The sequence below is a fragment of the Protopterus annectens genome, chromosome 8.part0 (genome assembly GCF_019279795.1).
Source record: "Protopterus annectens isolate FY-2018-M chromosome 8.part0, PAN1.0, whole genome shotgun sequence".
NCBI classification, from domain to species: Eukaryota; Metazoa; Chordata; order Ceratodontiformes; family Protopteridae; genus Protopterus; species Protopterus annectens.
In genome coordinates, this window is record NC_056741.1 from 1237036528 (window position 1) to 1237056444 (window position 19917).

The 19917-nt window shown below is 37.9% G+C and overlaps 1 protein-coding gene across 1 annotated transcript in view; it reads right to left on the reverse strand.

Annotated features, from left to right (window-relative positions):
• The window catches only part of LOC122808444 (extracellular calcium-sensing receptor-like), a 193940-nt gene extending 175075 nt beyond the window's left edge, over positions 1–18865 (reverse strand). Inside the window, exons 1-2 of the mRNA XM_044079407.1 lie at positions 18839–18865; positions 14053–14310 (exon numbers count right to left, since the gene is read on the reverse strand). Of these exons, the coding sequence (XP_043935342.1) occupies positions 14053–14310; positions 18839–18865 (285 nt within the window). The remainder of the gene's footprint in view (positions 1–14052; positions 14311–18838) is intronic.
• Positions 18866–19917: the final 1052 nt, after the last annotated feature.

Consider the following 19917-nt stretch of genomic DNA (forward strand, 5'->3'; position numbering starts at 1 on the left):
CACACCATCTGTGAAGACAATCCCTATTACAGTAGCAGTACTCTACAAATATACCTGCTATACATACCTGACATCCCCTTGCACTGTGAAGTTGGGACTACAGGGGCTGAGGTAGGGCTACACTCCATGTTCAGGACATATGGTGATGATATATGTACATATACTTATCCAGATATCTATATAGACATACACATATTGACATACATAGATGGATATGTGTATGTACATAGATATACAAATAAACACTCAGATATACACATATACAGAGCAATATATGTCTACAAATATACAGAAAGAGATACATGTGAACATATATGTATGGATATCTACATATATACTGACAGTAGTAGGTATAGCAGAATAGATATGTATGCACATATAGTTATTACTATCTACATATATACCAACATAAATAGGCATATCTGTACACATAGGATGTGCATACATATATAGCTATATATACATATATCTATATATACATATACATATATCTATATATACATATATGTATATGGGAGTGCTACAGAATCCTGAAAGCCCAAAGTCCTGAAGACCATCAGGGGTGAGCTGACTTAAGGTATATGGATGTACATTACCATACAATTCACCTTAGTTAAGTGCAGGCCTACTGTCACCTGCCATACAGACTGTTCTGTTTGTCAGTGTGCTTGTGATGGTGTGAGTTCTGCCTTGTTATGTAACAGTTACATCCCATTGTGTCAATTGAGGTCTTGACCCCCTAGGGATTGTCTACAGAGTGTAGATAGAGGCTGCTGAACTATACATCTGCATTACTTCCTGTTGATTGTTTGGTATCCTGTGGCCCAGTCTGTCATTACTAATGTACTATTTGATGACATTGGCCTGGACAGCAACATTTGTTACCTTTTCCAGAACACTGTATTAGTATAACTGTTTCACAGTTGCATTACTCTATTTATATGAATGTCTGTGTCTAAACAGCTATACAACATGGCATATACAACTGTAATAGTACACAAGTAAAGCTTTCCCATTTATGCAAACCTGTGTGGTGTTATATCCTTTGATTTCTCTGTGGGTATATGTTGCAGGCAATGATTTTCATTTGTATGGGTGGCTCATACAGTCTCCAGCTGGTAAGGTGGTAACTGCAGGAATAGTGGCTGTTCCATATTGTGTGCACATACTACATATGTATCTTACTATACATATCTCTGTGTGAGTATGTGTAGTTACACATATATATATATATATATATATATATATATATATATATATATATATATATATATATATTTATGTATATCTGTATCTGCATATATGTGTCTGTGTATATGTATCCTAGGGATGCCCATGTCGTGTCTGGTCCTGGTTTTGGGATCTGCAACACTTGGTAGTGTATTGCAGGGGGGATATGTTTGGCTGAGGGGTGGTATACCTATTCGTACAGGATGTATATTGTTTGGGGCCTCTCAACCCCATTAACGGTGCATGTGGACATATATGTTTTTCTTATTTCCCCATTGTTATCTACAGATGCATGCCTGTATATAACTATATATATATATATATATATATATATATATATATACATATATATATATATACATCTGCTTATATATATATATATATATATATATATATATATATGTATGTATGTATATATATATATATATATATATATATATGTATGTATGTATATATATATATATATATATATATATATATATATATGTATGGATATATATATATATATATGTATGTATATATATATATATATATATATATATATATATATATATATATATATATATATAGTTTCATAGTTTCATAGTTTAGTACTAGGCTATCTGCCCTGGGGCATTTATAAGCCTAGCCCTAGTGATGTGGCTTTCACCACCCCATGTAGTGGTACTAAAGTGTACAGAATAGATTTAGAATACTGTGCCTCTGTCTAGTAGTGACACAGGGATGACCCCGGGGTAAACCTATGATCTCCCATCCACTCATCAAGATTTCTCTTGAAGAGAGTCAGTGAGGGGCTCTGCCTAACATGAACTGGGATTCTGTTCCAGAGTATGGGAAGCCTCTGAGTTATGAATCTGTCCCTCCAGCATGTCCTATTCATATTTGTGCTGAGGTTTAAATCTTTAGCTCTCGTGGTTCTAATGGATTTGGATTTTTTGAGGTGGAGCATGTCCATCAATTCCTGATTGGACATGGCCTTGTACGTCAGGCACAGATCACCTCTGAGCAAGCGGTATGCTACTGAACAGAGCTGGAGTTTCTTTAGCCTGGCAGCATATGACATATGTTGGAGACCCTTGATCCTCTTGGTGAGGTACTTCTGGGGTCTCTCCAGCTGTTGTAAGTGCCGGGTGAGGTACATACCAAATGGGGCATTGTACTCAATCATGGGCCTGATAAGGGAGGAGTATAGGGGTACAATGACCTCCTTTGATCTGGATGTGAATCCCTTCATGATAAGGTGGGCAAGGTAGAAAGTCTTTCTAACCACTTTGACAATGTGGGTGTCAAATGAGAGGTCACTATCGACTTGGGTCCCCAGGGCTCTGATTACTTTTTCCGTACTCAGTGGGTTACTGTCTATGTGATAATTTGTGGGTACTTTGTTTTTCCCAAAGGGGATGACTATACATTTCTTGGCATTCAGTTTAAGGCCATGATTCCGGCACCAGTTGTCCGTTTCGGTGAGGCCTTTCTGTAGGATGTATGTGTCAGCTGGTGTATCGACTATGGCACCTAGTTTGCAGTCATCTGCGAACTTTGTCAGCCACAACCCTCCCATGTTTGCTTTCACATCTGAGAAGTAAATGCCAAACAAGAGGGGTCCCAGGACAGAGCCCTGTGGGACACCACTTGTGACTGGCTTTGAGTCTGACATGGCTCCTGCAATTTTGACTTTATGGGTTCTGTTCTTTAGCCAGTTTGCAACCCATCTTGTGACATATGGATTTACATTTAAGCTGTTGAGCTTGTCTATGATGCCTGAGTGGGGTATTGTGTCGAAGGCTTTAGCCAAGTCCAGGTAGGCTGTATGGACTGCTTTGCCCTCATCAATGGCTCTAGTGACTGTTTTGAAAAAGTCAACCAGGTTCAAAAGGCATGATCTGCCCTTTACAAAGCCAAACTGGGTGGGATCAAGTGTCTGTAGGTCCCCAATGTCACTGTTTATGAGTTCCATAATGATTCTTTCCATAGCTTTGCAGACCAGGCTGGTTAAGCTTATGGGGCGGTAGTTCCCAGGGTCTGTAGAGGTGCCTCCTTTGTGGAGTGGGACCACTGTTGCTGTACGCCAGTGTTCAGGTACATATCCTGTAGTAAGGCTAAGGTTAAATAGCATTTTTATATGCGGGTTTAGCTCCTCTTGGAGTTCACGTATCACGCAACCGGGGATACCATCAGGTCCCATTGATGCTGTGTTTTTTGCTTTGCTGAGGGCGGCTCTCACCTGGACATCTGAGATGACAGTGAGGTTACATTCAGCTGGGATAAGTATTTCTTCTTTTGGGGGTGAGGGAGGGGAGAAATTTGCACTGAACCTGTCTGCCAGAATGTTGGCAATATCTGTGGGTTCGGTGAATTTTTTGTCGTTGTGTACTAACTCTGAGCATATCTGAGGGTTTCCGCCCAGGTTTCTAACATAACTGAAGAATGCCTTTTGGTTATCTTTAGTGTCCTTGGCGATTTTTTTCTCAAAGTTGGCCTTGGATGTTTTTATGAGAGAATGTAGCTTTCTACTAGTGCTGATCAGAGATGCCTTCCCTTTATGGGATTTTGCTCTGTCTTGCAGTAGCTTCCTTCTTTTGTTACCTTATACTATACTATATATATATATATATATATATATATATATATATATATATCTGCTTACATATATATAACTTCCTGTACATATTTAGACATATAGATGTAGACATATTTGTCTATAGATGTAGGCATTTGCATGTATATATGTTCATATATATTTCTATATGTATATTTATATATATATATATATATATATATATATATATATATATATATATATATATATACATATATCTACATATAACGATATGTTGTATCTGTTTAGATCTTAATATATTTACACACACACATACATCTACATGTTGGAATAAATTATCTGTACTGTTGAATGACTGGGCTGGATGATATGTTTGTGAATACATCAGGGTTACATAAATCTGACATGGCTTAGTGGCAATTCACTTTATCTATGGTGTGCAGGGTCCTGCGTTTAAGCCTTTCAGAGGCTGTTTATTTTGTTGCTGGGCAGAACAAGGGCCGTTTGATACAGAGTGATTAATGCACTTTTGAGCAGTTGTAAGTGGGTTTGTGTGGAGGTAAGCACTGCTAACTGCCAGTTACAGTTTGTTATACTCAGCTTCTAAATTGCCTGACCAGTGTAGGCATTGCTTACCTCTATGTAAACAGGCTTAAATCTGCTTACTGCTGCTTAAAAGTGCTTACTCCCACTTACCTCCGTGCTAATTTCTTTAAAAGAAAAGAAAAAGGGGTTGATAGGAAAGTGGTGAAAAAGGGGGCTCAAAGAGGGAAAGACAGCAGAGAAACTAGTCAGGGATGTGCAAGAAGGGTGTAGGGAAGGTCTATAGCTGCCCATTTCTTCTACAGCAACAGCTGTGCATATACACTTAATTTGTAGGTAGATTTCGACACTCAAACCCCTGGGAGGGGGTGAGGACAACAATAATAAGTTGTGATGCCAATTAGACCAGATTACATGTGTCCAGTGGACACATGTGTGAAATGGACAGCTATGTATAGGGAGAGATTTTTTGTGGGAACAGATTGCTCTTTTTTTTTCAGGTGAGAGTGGGATGTTGTAGAGGGGTAGTAGGTATATTTGGGGTGGTAGGTTGGGTAGGTTAACAGACAAGACAAACAAGATGCATACAGGGGCGATATATGACACATGTGGGGGGGGGTAAACACCTTGATGGGGAGGGGTGTTGGGAAATCGGAAGCTCATGAGCCCCCTAGTGGAAACAGTGGGATTGACGTCCCCACCCATGGGCAGTCACCACTGCACCTTCACAGCCCCGATGGTGGCTGTGCTGGGAGCTGAGTCGCAGAGCCAGACTGACACTCTAGTTGTGACTCACGGCCCTCGAGCTGGTGTAGAAGATCACCAAGCTGCTGGTTGAGCTCTCTACGCACCATGACCCGGACCTGGCGATGGATGACAGGTACCTGTCCGCACTCACTCCCAGGGGTCAAGCCCCATACCCTGAGGCGGTTCCACCTGAAGGTGGTGCAGGATCAATGGACAGGGAGGTCTCGGGTTGGGCCCCAGACATGCTGGTGCCTGGTGCCATGGCCAGCTGAGGTGGGACAGGTGGGTCCGCTGGGACCGGCCTTCCCAAACGTGCTATAGTGTTTAGATTTCATCATATGTGGGTTAGTAATAGTCAACACATTCCAGGGTTAGGTATAACAGCATGCATAGATATTCCCATTTACCCAGACACCAGCTATGGAACAGTTGCATTGCAAACAGAACACATGCATATATGGGACCACAGTGGTAATAAGAACAGCATGCAGGTACATTGATGGCACCATGCCACCAATGTTGGAATAATTCAATATACAACATGCATGGGAACAGTTAAAATATTTATCAAACAATTGGACATTATCAGAACATAGGTGTCATTACATACCAGTTGGGGTGGGTATGTTGATTATTGTTTGAGATATGGTTGGGGGGAGAGAAAGATGTCAATTAACAACTAGTATATTCCTGTATTCCACATTACTTTCCTAGTCAGTGCTGTTATCTGTACCTTACAAGTCTTACTACACTACCCTATAGCCTTAGTTTGGACAGTGATATGGCTGTCATCATCGTTACACATGAACTGGTTTTACCTGTAGTATACACCTCTTACCTGGTTTACCTGTGGAGGGAATGTTTGTTTACACTAACAGTTTTTACACATACTCCCAGATTCTGGGTTGATGTGCACATAGCTATCCAACTCTTTCTGCATAGACTCTGGCCATGTGTTGACCACATGCTGGTGTGCCGGAACATATCTAGGATATTGCCCTCTTCCACCTTTTGTGACCTGGCACACACATATGCATGCTTTCCTACACAGTTATATTATGTTGCACAGTGTGGGTGACAGTGATCAGTGATACTTTATTATTCAGAGAAACTACAACACTCACAATTCTATACAATTCGAGAGTGAATAGTACCAGTACAGGTTATAATGGTCTTTATTTCTCAGCACAGTGTTCGTATCCGATATACCTATGGGAGCAATGTTTGTTAGCACTGCCTGACTGTGGCCACACAAACTTCCAGATTACACATTAGTATTATGCACATACATCTCACTCTGTTATTGTACACACTCTGGTCACAGCTTGACAACATGGGAGTGTAGATAGGACACACTTGAAATATTACTCTCCTAACAGTTTTGAGGGTTGCTACAATGACAAGTTTGTTCTCATAGAAGTTTTACAATCACTTGTATTCCCAGTTTGCTGGCTAAACATCTGTGATCATCCCACAGACTTACCAGGGGGACAGGCAGCAGATATGTGCCCATATACTGGACATTCTGGCCTCATCTGTACAGTTGTGGGGTATGATTCTATATGCAGCCTACTTCCACTCCCAGGATTCAGACCATGGCTGTGTCTGCTGCAACTTAAACACTGTCCATCACAGTTGTGTCTGATATACAGATATTGCTGTATATCTCCTATCTGCTTTCTGTCTTATTAATCCCCCATGCTTTTGCATTCTGACCTTGTATTACAACACTCTTATACACATTTCCTAGAAAGTTATATGTTGTAGGACAGTGTGGGCAACAGTGATGTGTAATACCTCATTATTCAGAGCAACTGCATTAGTCGCAATGCCATACAATACCATGGTAAACAGTACCAGTACTGAGTATCATTCTTGTGTTTCTGGTCACAGTGTTGGTATCTGACAGACCTGTGGGAGAAATGCTTATTAGCACTACCTGAATGTTTCCACACACAGTACCAGATTCCACAATAGTATTATACACATACATCTCACTCTGTTACTATACACACCCTGACCACAGATTGACAAGTTGGGGTGTAAATGGGACATAAGTGGCTTCTTAGTCTCATAAGGTATTGGGGAGTTGCTAGTGTGCCAGCTTTGTTCTCATAGATGTGTGTCAATCAGTTGTATTTCCTGTTTGCTGCCTATACATCTGGGATCATCCCACTGATTTCCCAGGGGGTCAGGTTGATAGGCAACAGATATGGGCCACTTTACTGGACATTCTGGACATATCTGTACAATTGTGTGGTATGATTCTGTATGCAGACTACTACCACTGTTAGGATTTGAACTGGCTGTGTGTGCTAAAAAACAACAGTTCACATCTCAGTTGCATGCGCTATTTGGGTTTTGCTGTCTGCATTTTCCCTGTTTACTGTCTATGTGTCTCTCAGTTGTACTAAATGGCCTCTGGGGATTACACTTGTCATATACAGGCATTCCTACACATTCAATTTATGGTGCATGGTGTGGGTAACAGTGCTTAATACAACAGTACTATTATATGATTGCAAACCTACATTACCATATGATGCCAGAGTATACACTTGCAGTCCAGCAGTTAGACCTTTATTGTCAGGCTATTACACTTTTATTAACATACAAATGATATGAGACTCTTCCTGCCATATTCTCGAGTGTATGCAGTACTTGCCTTGAACAATACAAGTTTTATACAGGCAATTAATGTACTACTACTTTTAGTTTTATTCCTATGACAGTAAATGCATGAGTATTACTGACCTGCCTTGCATCACAACCTCACCAGGCGACTGACATGGGCTTCCTGGTTCACAGCCTGCTCCATTGCAGCTGTGGGGGACATAAGAGGAATATTTAGCCATACCTATCCATGATATACCTGAGCTGGCAATTATTACACACATACTGTGTGATACTTGCACACAACTGGAACATCCCCTGCCACTCTAGCCTCTTGGATCCACTCCTCCAAGAGGTCCCCCTTACGCCACTTCTGGTTGGCATAGTGATGCCTGACCTGCTCACCAGTTCAGAGTATGGCAGTGGCACTGGTGAGGTCACGGGTGAGACAGTCCCAGGCCTTCGCCTTATATTGGGAGTCCTGGTACTGGCCCTGCAGAAGACTCTGATCATGGTCTTTGACAAGAAGTCCTGCCATGACTCTGGACTCCTGGATGCACAAGTGCTGCTCCTGAAAGTGCACACTTTCTCCCCTTACTGCCATTGTGCCTGCAAGGGGAAGCTACAACCAGTTATGAGATGTATTCTTGCCTCTTGTGTTTAAGTAGGGCCAATTTCTTGCACTTTTCTGTGAGTGGCCAGTTTTGAAAAGGCTAGGCTATGGGCAAACCTGCTTACCTAGGGTTGACATTGTTTAAAGGGGTATAACACTAGGCACAGTGAGTTAGATGGCCTACACATTGCTCACACCTCCTAAGCTGGCCTGTGCAATGCTTAACGTTGCTTACATTAGACTTTGCATTATAATTCCTTTCTGGCATTGAGTTATTTATTACACCTTATATGTGTGCCCAGTATCTATGATTCATGTGCACGTACACTGTATGGGGTCCTTGTGTTTTATTGGAGACTTCAACATTCTATTACAATTACACCTGACTTCTGGCTTTACTACTTTACTCCGGTTCACATATTTATGTTATATAGTGGGTTAAGGCACGTATGTCTGTATACTGATTCCTTTCTCAGGTTTGAGTTTACTATAGTGAAGACTTGTTTGCTGATACCTCATTCTTCTGTACTGATGTATTGGCTTGGTAGTTAACTACTGTGACTATAGTGTATAGGGTCCTGGGTTCAAGACCTGCAAGGCTGTTTGTTTTGTTGATGGGCAGAACAAGATCCATTGGATACAAAGTGATTAGGGCACTTTTGAGCAGTTGTAAGTGGGTTTGCTCAGATATGCGTGAGGGTAAGCACTGCTAACCTCTAGTTACATAGGCTTAAAGAGAGTTAGCTTCAATATTGCTTAACCTGTGTGTGCATTGCTTACCCCACGCAAACGGGCTTAAGCTCACTTACTAGTGCTTAAATATGCTTACTACTGCTTATTGGTGCTTAAACCTGCTTACTAGTGCTTTATTCATTCTGACACTAACACCTCACATGTGCATTTACTGCAGTACTCCATTTCATAAAAATATGTTATTTAGTGGGTTATGCAACATAAATATTAGTCATAACATGCTTTGCCATGGAAAATGGAATGTGCTGCAGTGGTACTCGAACCGGGAATGCCTGCTCATAAGGCGAATGCAGTGTCCAGTACACTACTGGACATGCTGTTTCATTTGCATATATCTTCCTTGTTATCCTCTTCAGCCATTTAAGCTGCATTAACCTTAACTAAGAGATGGGCACACCCACGCACCTACAGTTAGCTTTAATCAGATTTGAAAAAAAAATAACGGGTTTGTTCATTTTGTTTCTGTATACTTTTGCTGTTGTACATGATGGAGACTGTTGGTGGGAATATGCGGACACCTATGAGCGGTCTCGCTCATTTCGTACCCCTTTCTGCTGTTCTTCATTGCAGGGCCATGCATATTCTGAGAGCTCTGCTATAAGACACGCCCCCTGCACTCTTACATGCTCCGTGTAAGACTAGGAGCTCAAGGAGCGTGCCTCATTACTATGCATGGTGCAGTGCCATCCTATTCCTAAATGTCAGCCTCCATGCAGGACTAAGCTAGTCCTGCACGGAGGAATAGTAAATCTTGGGGCTTATCTATCATTCCTAATTCTAACCATTCATATAATACATCTATAAATATAATTTTCTGCCAATTTTCCATATCTTTATACATACATTATTCAATACCATCTAATCCTGTAGCCATATTCATATTATTTTTTTTAGTATTTCATTTAACTCCTTCATAGTTATGTTTCATTCCAAACATTTATTATATTTTTCATTTAATTTGTTAAAGTCATATTTTTGATTTTTTCTTTCTTAACAAAGGGTTGTACTATATATTCTTTAATTATCTTACATGTTCTTTGTAGCGTTGTTACTTTATATCCTTATTTTTCAGTTTCCTTACTACTTTTTTATTTTCTTTCATTAGTTTGTTTAAATAAGGTGCTACTTCTTTTATTCTTTATAGGCAATATCTTTGTTTGTACAACAGATTATTAATCTTTTTTGATTTATTCCATATAATTTATTTTCCTTTCCATGAAATTTCCTTTTGTCTTGCAATAATTCTCTAAATATAACTTGACTTAATGCTTTAAATTCCATTTTTTTTCTTTTTTCCTCTTATTCTCTAGGTCTTCCATGAAACATTTTTTATACTTTTCTTTAAAACGTATCTACCAACTTGTCCAGTTTTCATAAAATCTTCTCATGCCTATATGATTTTCCTAATGTATTTCTTTCCTATCATCTTTGTTTAAATCCCTTTCATTTAATCTTTTAATTCCTTTACCTATTCTTATATATTCTTCTTTCTCATGTACTTTTATCCATATAGCTATATGATTAGAGAATCCTGACTTCTTTATCCCTTTCTGTATAATTTTTGATATCTCATAGAGAAAAGTATCACTTTCAGTCTTAATCTCATTTCTTTTGTAAGTCCAATGCTTATTATCTCATATATATAGTTTACTGATCTCATTATTTCATATACTGCTTTAACATCATTACTGATATTTTGCTTGTTCTTAGGTTACAATTAAAGTCTCCCACCAACATAATATCCATAGTTATGCAGACATAGCCAAGAATTTCTTTGAACATTGCCTCTTTGTTTTTTTCCCTAACATAAGCATATATACCAATCATCCTATATACATTTGTGTTCCATTTTATGTCTAATATCATTGTTCATCCTAGTTAAACTATAGTGACATCTAGTATTTTAATATCTTCTTGACATAATATACATATGCCTGAACATATATATTTACCCATGTTCCGAGTAATTGGTCTGCCCCATCATTTTTCCAATTTGTGACCTTTTTTCTTCTAACAATAATCTTATATCCTCTAATATAACAATATGAGCATTTAGTACAGCACACCATTCTAAGATACCTATCCTTCTTTATATGTTTTTCACATTAACATTCAAAGCTGCAGTTTTCAGCTTTTGAATGAAATAGTTTTAAAGTTTTTCATCCATTACCTTTTTTCTTTCTTGTTATTACACTTTTAATTTTTTTCTCACTCTTTTCCCTATAGAATTGTTTTTACTCTTACTACCTTCCAATTTGTGTAATCTTCCTCACTTTTATCATTTGATTTTACTTCCTTTTCTTTCTCCCTTCTTTTGTATCTATTACGATGTCTTTGTTTTCTTGTATGTCACTTTGTTTTTCTTGCTTATTACTAATGTCTGTATCCTGTACTAAACTCTGATTCTTCTTTTTCTATAAGCTGCATATCCTCATCACACTCTACCCAAATATGTCCTGTTTTACCACATTTCTTGCATTGCATTTCACATGTTTTGCTTCATGACCTGCTTTACCACATATGAAACATTTTCTTTTGTCACATTTACTTATTAAATGATTATCTTTACCACAAAAAACAAGTTTTGGGATGTCCTCTGTATTTCACAAAGCCTCTGTTGCCACATACATTAGTTATACTAGGAATGTGTGTAACATTATCATTTACCATATTTAATATAACTTTACATTCCCATCTCTCAGTCCATAAGCCTCTTTCATCATACATTCTCGTTGTATCCAGAACTTCTCTGCACGCAGTTAATAACTACTCTTAAGTCCTCTGTTTCCATTTCAGTTCTAAATTGCACTAGTATTCTCTTTTTTGTTTCTCTGTTAAACAATTGTATCACATATTCTGACCATGGATTACTGTTCCTTTTTTCATAATTTAGTAAAAAGTTCTCCATTGCTTGCCCACTCTCAAAAATATATCACAGAATGTCTCTCTGTTAATGAGAATAAGTGCTCTTACCTCTGTAGGTGAAAAAAACATTGTTGCTATTACAGAGTCCCACATTTCATACCTTTCCAGTCCTCCTCCTTTTTTGCTACTTATTCTTATGGTGCATTTTTTCTTTGTATCCTTCACCTCCTCAATTTTTTCTCCTTCCTTCACCTTCTGTGCATACAATTTTGTTCCTGTTGTTTCCTCCACTGTCACTTCTTGTATTTTTTCCATCAGTTCTTCGTAGGACCCTGCTATCTTGTGCTTTGCTTTGATTAATAAGATCCTTGAGATACTCATATTGCAACCTGGAAGGTTGTAATAGTTCATTCCTGGTGGCTCTCACAATCTCCCTCAAACAGCTTCTTTTGAAAAATAACTTCCAAATCCATTCCTTCTTCTCACACACTCTCCATTATGTTTTGTTGCCTTGCTTCCTCCTCCTCCAGTCTGAATGAGTTCTCCACTTCTGGCTTACTCACTATCATTTCTGCCATCTCTAAACTCAAAACTCCATTCTCCTTATTTTCTCCATACTGTCTGTCTGTTGCCATGTTTCATCCTGTTTCTCTGGGCCATCTTCACTTCTGGATCAGAAACAGGAAGACAGATACACCACACACACACTAACTTGTCCCCCCTATGCCAAAGAGTAGGGAAAGTTCCCCAGTGTCCTGGTTAAACTACCCATGCCTAGTATGAATACCACCTTGGTCTCCCCTGAAAAGGTCATTGACCTATTTGGGACTAACCCAATCAACAAAGTATAAATAAATACATTAAAAAAACAAGAACTATCATGTTTCTTAGGAAGACAAGACAAAAGTGCTTGGAAAACACGCAACACACAAGAAGATCATGCAAATTCAACAAAAGTGGTTCCTGAAAGTCAAACCTGAATATCACATACTGGAGTTTTAAGGTAGGAAACTACCTATAATAACCTAATATACTGTTATGGCAGTTATAATAAAAGTTGGACCAGGTTTACTGCTACATTTCAACCATTCGACATATGGTTCCTTTCATCTTTAGAGTTATTTGCTCACATGTAAATAAAAAAACAATATTTTTTAATCTGTTTTTAATATCTTATAATCATTTTTTTATTTTTAGCATGTATTTGTATGGTTATATGTTATATATTTCAACTAAATAGTTTTAACATTAAAATTCCATTGTCCATGTTATACGTGCAGTAAGTCCCTTGTGGTATGATTGGGATACATATCGGTGTATGATATGGTTGCAAGCATTTTTTTCCGTCAGGGCTATGCTTTACAATTTAGGAATGTAGTAACATCTGTCCCCATACATACCTTGCTGTGGCTTATTGCTTATTTACATGCTGGCTACAAGCAATTTACTGTACAGATTTCACATACAGTCGATTCCACATTTATGCTGGCCAAACACAGTCTGTTGCATATATTTACATCTTGCACCATGCTAACAAACATTTTTAAACTGAAACATTACTGAAATGTTTAATATATTGCTTTAGATGTCATTACATTTCCTTATGTTCCTGGTATCATTTTAGAAATACTTAAAGTAATAAGCTTTACTTTGAAAGTATATAAAATGTACTTGCAGTGTGTAGAGCAATGCATTATTGGAAGAAGACATAGGTTAGGAGGTTTGATCAAGGACTTTCCACTTGAGGATCTGTACAATAAAGTGATCAAATTGTGACTCTTAAGGATGCAAATAGCACAGATGAATATAAAGGAGGTAGGAAGTTCTGGGATATGATGCAGTGCTAGCGAATATAAAGGAAGGGGACAGACACACAATGAACTGTAACGTGCAGCATAAATTCTAATTCTTTGTATCATTGCACTATATATATTGATTAAAACAACTATATACTATTTAAGACAAATCTGTAAAATTAAACTATGAATCTAGACTTCTGAAAACACATTTTATACAATGTGCAGGTAACTCAAAAAATATTCACAGTGACTCTGAATTAGTGGTCAGATAAAAGGCATACAATACTCCAAAGTAGATGTTAGAGATGCTGTGTTATCTACTTAATTACCTGTGGATATCTATAAATGCCTAAAAGTCTTGCCATTGGAATAGACATATGTGACCGCAAATCCCCAATTATGGCAACTAAAGGAGGTTTGGATGCACAACGGTAATTAGGAACTGGCTCTTTTCCAGTAAGAAACCACATTGTCCCTTCCAAGGCTTGACCCACAGTGTCACATGAATCAGAGATCTTAAATCCCATTGAGATGTTTGGCAGTAATACTGGATCCTGATTAATCTGCTTGACTGCAAAGATCATTGACTGTATAGCATGATAAAATCTTAGTATGAACCTAAGGAAATAAAACAGTTTAATGAATGGCACCCAGTGGATACTACATGCAACTACTTGTATATAATGGAAGTTGTTTTTAACAGAGGGATGGATACTGGTTATGTCAGACAAGGAAAACAGCATTTTGTTTCTCAAACTGTTATGTAATGTCACTGGAAACATTCTACAACATGTTATTAAATTATACCAAAACTCATTAATTCAGTGCCTGCAGATATGTTTTTCAAAGATGCTTAACAGTTACTGTATGTACCAAGTCAGTGGAAAGATGATGAAATAATATTAATAGCTAAATAAAGTATAAAATTAGAGATGAAAAACAGTACAACTTATTTTAGAAAAGAAGGAAATATTTCTAGTATTAATACTGGGAAACCTTAGCCATAATGTTTTAAAGACATTAGATAGTTCATTCTACATAAACCATTGGGTGTGCTAGGCCATTCTAGCAAAATGTTTAACAGCTAATTTTATGCATTTAAAACATGGAAGAGTTTACATTCATTTACTTCTGTATGTTGTGTTAGCTTTAACATCAGAGTGAACCTTAATGTTAACAGTAATGTTACTAGACAATGCAGATGAAAGTAACAAACTTTGTAGCATGAACAAAAAAGCTGTAAGAGTTGCTGAAGCCTCTAGCAGATATCCAAAAAGCACTGGTACTCATTTATTTCAAAGGTGTACCCTGTTTTAACATGTTTGCACATATTACAGACACCGCAATGAAAGGTGCCTCTTGTTCTGCTATTATTTTTAACTCTTAGTTCATTTGATTCAAGAAGGGACTTTAAATTCGTACCCCTCCTATAAATTATTGTCGGATGATATCCAATTCTTTGTACCAGCCTGATGTCTTTATATAGTAGGAACCAATTCTTCTTAAGGATAGATCTTTAATGAAACTAGATCTATAAGAATGGGTAAACCCCACATTGCCTACCTTTTCGTTATTTTTGATATAATTGACTATAATAAAAGAATGGAAGAGGTACTAGATAATCCAGCTTATAGTAAAGTTTCATTAAATGAATATAATAAAGCTCTATATAGGGTTAAAAACTATTTTCAAGACCTATTTATTGAAGCTAGGATAGATATGGATTTGTTCAATTATATTAATATTCCTTTACCCAAACTACCAGTGATGTTTGGGATTCCAAAAATTCACAAAGATATTTTGCATCCACCAATGAGACCACTCATCGATGGTAGAGCATCCTTAACTTACCCATGTGCTAAAGTAGTAGACACCATCCTCCAAAAATACCTTAAGGAGATTCCACAAGTCTGTAAAGACTCATGGTCATTTTTGGAAAGCCTCAATAGCTTGTCCTTCAACAACGACTATAACTTTTTGACCATAGATGTAGTCGATCTTTATACTTCCATTCCACATATGGAAGCAGTTGAATGGACAGCTTTAATGATGAAAGATAAGAATGCTCCCATTGCAGACATTGAGTTGGTCTCAGAACTTATAGATATCATCTTGACAAACAATTTTTTTTATATTCAATGGTCAACATTATTTACAAAAACAAGGAGTAGCAATGGGCTCACCGTGTGGAGCAAGTCTAGCCAACATGATGGTAGCGTATTAGGAGAAACAATTTATCTTTAATCAGCCTGACATCCAGAATTTACTTGTGTTTTACACAAGATTTCTGGATGACATATTTATTGTTTTCAATTTAGATAAAGAAGCAGTGGTCAAATTTGTTGACTACTTAAATTCTACTACTTCTTTCTTCCAGTTCACATCAAAATTCAACACTTCCAGCATTGACTACTTAGATGTTAAATTAACAAAAGTTCTAGTGGATAACAACTTACATTCGACTATATATAGGAAACCAACTTATTGTAATTCATTCTTACATTATTCTAGTGCTCACCCTCCTAAACAAAAATGCTCCATTGTTAAGGGTCAATTGGTCAGAGCAGCGAGGATGTGTTCTCTAGAAATAGATTTTTTAGCTGAATGCGAACTTTTGAGTAACATGTTTGTAAATAGAGGTTATCCTACTTGTCTAGTTCATGACTTATCAGTAGAAGTCATAAATAAACGTAAATAAGGTATTTTTAAATCTATATTACAAGTAAAGAACTTCAATAACGAGCTGGATATGAATATAGTAGGTACATCTAATGATATACAGGATATTAGTCTTGTAGATAGTGAATCTTTTCGTATTACCCACAAAAAGGTAGGCAATGTGGGGTTTACCCATTCTTATAGATCTAGTTTCATTACTACATATAGTAATGATAGTGAACAAGTAAGATTTATCCTTAAGAAGAATTGGTTCCTACTATATAAAGACATCAGGCTGGTAGAAAGAATTGGATATCATCCGACAATAATTTATAGGAGGGGTACGAATTTAAAGTCCCTTCTTGAATCAAATGAACTAAGAGTTAAAAATAATAGTAAAACAAGAGGCACCTTTCATTGCGGTGCTTGTAATATGTGCAAACACGTTAAAACAAGGTATACCTTTGAAATAAATGAGTACCAGTGCGTTTTGGATATCTGCTAGAGGCTTCAGCAACTCTTACAGCTTTTTTGTTCATGTTACTAGACAAATCGCTAGCTGTTTTTTTGAAATACTCGTCAAACAGCATGCATTCATGATATAGTATCAGAATGGGTACAAGCAGCTAATACTTCAGGACTCTTTTTTGCCCCAGTACTTTTTCATTTGTTTTTTCTAATTCTCAGCGTTGAAACCATGTATTGCCATTGAAGTTCAATTATAACTGCAAAACAGACAGTCTACTTAAATCTATATCTAGGTTTTTACATTTATAATTTTTTCAGAATATCTGATCATGTGATCACTACAGCATAGTCAATTGAAGGTAATAACCAACCTGCTAACAGACTTGGAGCAAACTTCATCCTCCATCTCCTCCAGTAAACTCCCCCCAAGTATACCTGCCTTCATTCCTCAGCCTATTATCTCAAGAGAGCAGGTCATCTCAGTGCTCTCCAAGGCCAAAAACATGGCATCAATGGGACCAAACTTTAAGATTGCTTTTTAAACAACTTTAAACATGACCGAGCAGACTCAGTTGGATCCCTGTTTAACCCAGCCTGCAAACTGTTTGTGTTCAGGCAGAATCTTGGACAGCAACAGTAAACCCTCTTCAGAAAGGGGGACTATCAATCCACCTTGGGAATTATAGGCCCATAAACTTGACTAGCCTCATCTGCAAGGCTATGGAAAGAATCATTATGGATGATATTAACAAGAACATGGGTAATCTCCAAACTTTGAATCCAGTTCGGATTCATCAAAGATAGGTCATGACTGTTAAACATGGTTGACTTTGAGAAAGTCATCAAGGCCCTGGACAAGGGAAAGACAGTACATACTGTCTATCTTGACTTAGCCAAGGCATTTGACACAATCTCCCACTCCGGTATTATAGAGAAACTCTCAATTGGGAATTAACCCCTAAATTACCAGATGGGTAGTCAGCTGGCTCACTGACAGGACATATACTATCAAAGTGGGTGACCTTGCCTCTAGCAAAAGACAAGTCACCAGTATCATACCACAGGGTTTTGTGCTGGGTCACTTACTGTTCAGAATTTATTTCTCAGAAGTCCAGGCAAACCTGGATGGTCTATGGCTGACCAAGTTCACTGACGATTGCATATTGGAAGCAATAACTTAGTCCCCCAACAATGTTAATATACTGCAGACAGGGTTAACACAGGCAATTGATTGGTGCCAAAGTCATGGTTTAAATCTAAAGGCAAAAAATGCATTCTTTTTTCCTTTGGGAAAGCTGACATCACTGTTAATTACATTATAGATAGCACCCTCCTAAGTGTAGACCCAGTGGTACGTGATCTGGGTACTCAGGTTGATAGCAACCTGAACTTTGACTAATATGTATCCACAGTAAGGAAATCTTTCTATGTGGCATCGCATCTAGATCTAAGGATGTTATAATTCAATTATACTCGGCCCTCATCTGATCAATAATTGAGTACAATACTGCCTTTTGCAGGTACCTCAACAGACACCTGCAACAATTGGAGAGACTACAGAGGTTTCTCACCAAGAAATTACAGGGTGCACAACAAGTTTTACATGGAAAGACTGAAAGCCCCGCAACTGCATTCTGTCTCCTACAGGTTGCTAAGGGGTGACCTGTACCCAGCATACATGCCAGTCTCTGACCCAGTCCTGATGGAAATGTTACACATTCATAAATCAAACTGCACAAGGGCCACTTGCTCCAGGGATCTTAACCTAGCCTCTAACATGAACAGGTCATGCTAGAGAGATAGATACACATCCTAGAGACTGCCATTTTTTGGTAACAAGCTTCCAGTTCACATGAAACAGAGAACCTCCCTGACCCTCTTCAAATGTAACCTAGATCCATGGATGGGTGACCGCACATACACTCCTGGGGTGGTGCCCATGTCCATCCTAGACAGAGGAAGTCGGTATTAACTACCATAGACACTTACCTCTGTGAAATTCACTCCCCTAACCATCGATGATTGGGGCAACTTGGGATAAATATGGCTAGGCTTGTAGTAAGGGGTCTTGCACCATCAGCCTAGTAGCCTTTTATGAACCTATAAACTAGGTAGTTGGCTTAAGAGCCCTCAGAGGTTTAGCCAGTATAACATGATTTTACTGAATATATGGCTCCAAAGGGCAAGAGAATGGCATGGATTTGTGCCTATGCCTTGAGTATCTTACAGACTGTCCATGTCCATAAAGGGGCATAGGCACTACCACAAGTGTGAATTTGTGATTTCCCATCTATTGATCCAAATTGCGTTTGAAGAGGGCCAGGAAAGGGATCTGCTTAACATTGAATAGGAAGACTGTTCCAAAGATGCAGCAATCTCTGAGACTCATAACTGTGTATAGTCATCCTACTTGTCTAATTTATATGCTTTTTCATGCAAAATGATTAGTCAAATGCTGGAATCTAAATTCTAGAGAGAAATATTAACCTCTAGTAAGCAGATAATGCTACTTGATAACTAAAAGCAAGGAAGAGTTGAAGAATCTGTTGAAGGCAAAAGTAGAAAGCAAAAAGCTGGCTTACTGCTCAACATGAAACAACTAAAATATTGTCACCGAGATGTATCAATATTTTGCAAATACATGTGGAAGAAGTGGAAGCACTGAGTGACATGTTTGATTTTTCTGGTCTCAAAGGTCTTTGCAGTTGATGGTCGCAACAGTAAAATTAAAAACACTTCTTGGAAGGAAAGTTGTAACATATCTCTAAGATTTTTAAAAACAAAGACTTGACAATATCTGTGAAGATCTGTATAGTTAAAGCTCTAGTTTTCTTGGTAGTATCATATGATCATGAGAGCAGAATGAAAATGTAAGGAGAATCAATGCTTCTGAACTGTGTTGTTCGAGAAAACTGAGAATTCTGCAGATAGTAGAAGATCAAGAAAGCAAAACTTTAATATAAACCCAGACTATTCAGTGAAAAGTGTCAAACACAAATCCTTTAGCCATGTAATGCAAAGACAGGAGTTACTAACAGGACTCTGATGCTAACAAAGACTGAAGGCCA